The 5,499-nt window shown below is 47.3% G+C and overlaps 1 protein-coding gene across 1 annotated transcript in view; it reads left to right on the plus strand.

Annotated features, from left to right (window-relative positions):
* The window catches only part of IPPK (inositol 1,3,4,5,6-pentakisphosphate 2-kinase), a 74,960-nt gene that overhangs the window by 45,011 nt on the left and 24,450 nt on the right, over window positions 1-5,499 (plus strand). The window contains exons 10-11 of the mRNA XM_008579350.1: window positions 1,506-1,676; window positions 2,861-2,963. Of these exons, the coding sequence (XP_008577572.1) occupies window positions 1,506-1,676; window positions 2,861-2,963 (274 nt within the window). The remainder of the gene's footprint in view (window positions 1-1,505; window positions 1,677-2,860; window positions 2,964-5,499) is intronic.

Raw genomic sequence — 5,499 nt, forward strand, 5'->3', positions numbered from 1 at the left:
GCCTGGCCTCGCGGGGCGCTTTCCTTTCTCTCCCTCAACTGGGCTTGCGAATGGCGGGACACCTTTGGGCCGCAGTTTTGCCGAGAACGCGCTTGCTTTGCGTGCTTTGCAGAGCATTTCAGTCATGTTATTCCCTTTGGTCCTCAGCGCAACGCAGGGAGCAGGTTTCCCTGTGCGTGTTTCTCAGGGCTGAGTGTGGCCACGGTGGGACGCCTTCCTCACAGACAGGAGCTGGGGGTCGTGACATCTCGTGACTCTGGGAGCCGGAGGGCAGTTTGGAGACAGCAGCCCTGTTCCTTGTGCAAACAGAAGCCACCCGTGCCCTGGGCTCTGCCTTCCTCTTGGCACCCCGTGGCAATTTTTTCTTACCACAAATGAATTTTGTGGTTTTTATTTTTCTTGTTAGATAAGTGATTACTGATCATCTCAGAAAATTTTCTTAAAGTTATGCCCATAACCTGAGCATGTGCCTGCTTTTAAGGAAGCAAAATATGTTTGGAAGGACACACAGATGGCTGCATTGTGAGGTGGGCTGGGGACACCATGAGGAGACAACTTCTCGGACACACATGCAGAAACAAGCATAGCCCTTGGGTTGTGCAGTTTTTAAAACAATAAGATCATATTCTACATGTTATTTTGTAACCTGACTTTTTTTGCTTAATTAGCATAACTTTGTATCTACATCAGCAAATGTATTTTTGGAACTTTTATTGGCAGTGCAGTAGATTACACCGCATAGATGTCCTGTAGTTTTATCAAATCCCCTCTAGTTGGGTATGTGAGCTTTTACTCCCATTTTCCCCTTGGCTCCTGTGGCCAGGCTCGTCCTGCGCAAAGTCTGCAGCCACTTCCCAGCATGGACACATCCCTTGCCCCATCTTCACCTGTAGTTTGGTTCTTTATGGGAGGTGGTTGCTCCCTTCAGGGGTAGGAGATGGTCTGGGACTTGGTGTCTCCTACCTTGCATGGTACCTTGTACACAGCAGGGGTCAGTTTTGCTTCAGGTCCTCGTTGGTGGCTTTGACCACAGCCCATGGCCCTGCATGGCCAGTTCTCAGCACGTGCCTGTGGCCAGCCCAGAGGCTGGCTTCTCAACATGGGCTCATGGTTCTGGACTCTATAGTATAGACGGCGAGTCCTCCTTTAGTGGTCTTGTAGATTTAGGGATGTCAACGTGATCCTTTGCAGTTCTGTGCCTTGTCTTATTCAGAATGAGGATTATCTCTCTAAATTGGAATCATAAAGTGATTTCTTGGGCTTGTGAGGTGGACTATAAAGGAGGTTCTGAAGAGGATGCCAGCGTTTCTTGTTCTTTCATCTGTGCATGGCCTGGGCAGCCCAACATGTCCGCGCTCCTTCCAGCCCCATCAGTTCTGCAAGGCAGGCTTGCTGTCTGCCCTTAGTGCCAGGCGGGGTCCAGCCCAGGGGGAGCCCTGCGGTCTACGCTGGCCTGTGTTTCCCTCCACGTTTTTCAGTCTTTGACAATAAACCTGCTCTCGTTTTCCCCTGATGTTCTTGGTAGGAAAAAACACCCCAGAGTGCTCGGGGTTACCGAAGGGCTGTCTTCTGTACAAAACCCTCCAGGTGCAGATGTTGGACCTGCTGGACATCGAAGGCCTCTACCCTCTGTACAACCGGGTTGAGCAGTACCTGGAGGAGTTTCCCGAGGAGAGGTGAGGCTGGCACGGTCGTCCCCCTTTTGGGAAGCCCTGAGAGGAGTCTGTGGGGTGGTTGGGGTCCAGGATTGCCCCAACTCGAGGACAGAACAAGCCTCCCAGTGCCTGGCTTCTGTCAGCCCCTCGCCCCCTGTCCCCAGGGCCTGGCTCAAGAATTCTGTGCCTTGAAAAGTGTTGATGTAAAAGTGATAATATAGTTCTAGTAGCCTTTATGATTATATCAACGTATTCTAGAAATAGTGATGTCTTTAGGACGTTGTGATTTCATTTTTGACTTTTTCAAAGTACAAAGAGTGATGGTCTCATGAAATGTTCTAATGTGTAACATTTACCTTTAGCCTTCAAAATGAAATGAGTTTGTGAAAAGTATGTAGAGAGTATGTCTGTATAATCTTGATATTCTTTTATAATAATCTGAAGTCCAAAAGACTACATTTTTAAACAGGTCACTATTAATGCATTGGCCCATGTAGCAAAAAAATTTGATTATCTTAAAAATCATTAAATACCTTTTTCATGAAATTTCTCAGTATTGTAAAAGTAACTTGTCAAATCCAAGCATGTTTGAATGTAATCTCCCACAGTTTGAAACTGAAATGCTGTAGTATTGTGGTTCTGTATATTATGTTTAAAAAATTAAAGGATGGAAACCTTAAAAAAAAAAAAAAAGTTCTGTGCCTTGTGAGGGAGTCCCAGGGTCTGAATGAGAAGAGTGGTCACTTACCATTTTTAGAAAAGAAAGCACGTCTGTGAACCTGATAGTTCCAGAATCCTGAGTCAGGACCAAGCCTGCAGAGGGCAGTGTTGCCCCACAGATCCTGAGCTTCCATGTCCACCGAGCCTCTGTCCCTGGGCGTACACTGGGACCCACACCCTGGCGTCTGGCAGGAGCCAGGATCCTCTTCTTTCCTCACTAGCATTGACTTGTGTCTCCACTCTGGTCTTGAACAGGAGAGGGCTCGTCATCAGGGCTTCCTGGCTTAGGTCTTGCTAGGTTCTCTTTAAAACCTGGATGCTTCAGAACCAAGTTTAATATGAGGAAGCCTAAGATTTATTAGGTGTTCTTTAAAACAAAATGTGTGATTATTAAATTTGCTAAGGGCTGCTACTTGCTGTAGCAGTTTAAGAAACAATATCCAAGCGACTTTGTCATTCTGTTTTTATTGTACTTTCTCCTTCAGAAAAAGGTTACAAATAGACGGACCTTATGATGAAACGTTTTACCAGAAGCTGCTTGATCTTTCCACTGAGGATGATGGGACGGTGGCCTTCGCATTAACAAAGGTGGGCAGACCCATCCAGAGTACACTGTGTTCTCCTTAGACTTTTGGCACTAACTTGGGGTTTTCCCACCTCCCACCCCTGATGTGGAAACTTGGGATCTTAAAAGAAGAGTGTCTGAAGCTTCCCCCAGATGGACCAGACCAGGTGATGGGACATTTAGCTTTGAAGGAGGATTTCCTGTGGTTTGGTTCTGCCCCAGCCCACCCAGGTCTTAGGGTAGGGCATGTGCACCTCGACAAGAATCAGGCCACAGGGACTGCCAGCCTACATTATCCCTTCCTTAAAGGCCCTCAGTAGGGGTCCCAGACCCCACTGGTGCCTCTGCCCCACCATGGCTGTGTGTGGGCAGCTTTCTTCCCCAAGAACTGAGCCCAAGGGGCAGCCTGGGAGAATCTCTTAGGGAGGAGGCCTGGTCCTGTACTTTCTGATTCTGCGAAATTCAGAGAATTCAGGGCTATGTGAACTCGGAGAAGAAAAAAATTACGTCTTTATTTTCACTAACCTCTACCTGAAATTTGGCATTCCCTCCATTATGAATGTGGCAACCACCCTGTGGGGTCAGCAGGACCCGGGACTTTGCCACTAAGAGAAATCAGACCCTCCATCTCATGCAAACACCTTTTTTTTTTGACCGGTAAGGGGACCGCAACCCTCCGCACGGTGTTGCCCACACCATGCTTAACGAGTGAGTGCACTGGCCATCCCCATATAGGATCTGAACCCATGGCCTTGGCGCTCCCAGCGCCGCACTCTCCCGAGTGAGCCACTGGGCCGGCCCTCATGCAGACACCTTGAGATATGGTTACATTCATCACTGCCTGAGATGTTATGTTTTACTATGGAATATATTTGTTTTTTAAAATATTCCAGTATTTTACATTGTCACCCTCTATATTTTATTTTGTGCATTTAAAAATGTTATTCTGAGAGAGGTCCATAGGCTTTGCTAGGCTGCTGAGTGTCCTTCAATAAGTGACCAACAGGTTAGACAGACCGTGGTGCATGCACACCAGGGATCGCCACTCAGCAGCCTGGATGGATCGCCAGGGAACTTTGCTGAGTGACAAAAGCCAATTCCCAAAGGATACACACTATGGTTCTGTGTTTATAACATTCTTGAAATGACAAAGATTAGCAGTTGCTGGGGGTCAGGGAGGAGAAGAGGAGTGGGTGTGGTTATGAAAGGGCAAAACGGAGGGACGCTTGTGGTGATGGAAGCGGTGGTGGACGCATGAACTTACATGTGATAAATCACACACACACACACACACACACACACACCCGCGCACGTGAAAAACCTGGGAGATATGAACAAGATTGTGGATTGTATCAATGTTACTGTCCTCAGTATGGTAGTGTTGTAAGATGTTACTATTGGGGGAAATTGTGTGCATATGGCTTGAGGTCTTGCATGTTGGATATGAGGGTCTGCTCTTTTTCTCGTTTAGGGAGTTAGGTTCTGGTAGCTAAATCTGAAGAGGGTGGTTGGGAAGCTGAAGCTGGGGAGGGGGTTGAGGACATTACCATGCAAAAGTTCTTTGACTTGGGGCCGGCCAGGTGGCGCACTGGATAAGTGCGCCGCTTGGGAAGCGCGGCGGCGCTCCCGCCCGAGGGTTCGGATCCCACATACAGACCGGTTCCCGCTCACTGGCTGAGCGAGGCGTGGGAGCAACACCGAGGGTTGCAATCCCGTTGCCGGTCCCCGGTCCGGTACAGGGGCAACACTGAGGGTTGCGATCCGATGCCGGACACGGAAAAAGACAAAAAAAAAAAAAAGTTCTTTGACTTATAGTGTTTATCTAATTGAACCTTGTATCTCTGAAGAGAGGAAGGGATATTGCCTTCATTTCAATGCCCAGGAAACTGCAGCCCACAGTAATTCTTGCTTTCGTTGTCTGTGCTGTAACAGGGGTCAGTAGACTCTGTAAAGGGCCAGGCAGTAAATGTTTCAGGCTTTGTGGGCCATCTGGTCTCCACTGCAGCTACAGCTCTGCCAGTGTAGTTCAGACAAGCAGCCACAAACAATGTGCAGAGTGGGGCTGGGTCCCAGTAAAGCTTTACTTACAGAAACAGGGTGCTGGGCTTGATTTGGCCCCCAGCCCATTGTTCGCTGACCTTTGTGCACTCTGCTTGTTGGTTTTTAATTCTGTTTTTTGCCCTACTGGTTTGGAAGTTACACCTTGTTTCTCTCCTTTTAGTGGCTTTTTGTCCAATTTGACCCTGCATATTTAAAGTCTAAAGTTATCATTTATTAACACCACCAACCCCCACACAATATAGGGACTTGGGACACTCTAATTCCACTTGCCTCTCCCATTTTCCATGCAGTTATTGTCTGGTATTATTTGTCTTGTTATTTTTTTAAAGTCCCATAATTCGTATTACTTTATACGGATCTTTGTTCAGATTTATCCATGTTTGCCCATATCACTGCCTAACATTCTTGTATCTCAGAACTTTCCCTTTTTTCTATAACAGCTTTATCAGGATATAATTCATATACCATACAGTCTACTCACTTAAAGTGTACAGTTCG

This window comes from Galeopterus variegatus, unplaced genomic scaffold (genome assembly GCF_000696425.1).
Source record: "Galeopterus variegatus unplaced genomic scaffold, G_variegatus-3.0.2 Scaffold1860, whole genome shotgun sequence".
Classification (NCBI taxonomy): Eukaryota; Metazoa; Chordata; class Mammalia; order Dermoptera; family Cynocephalidae; genus Galeopterus; species Galeopterus variegatus.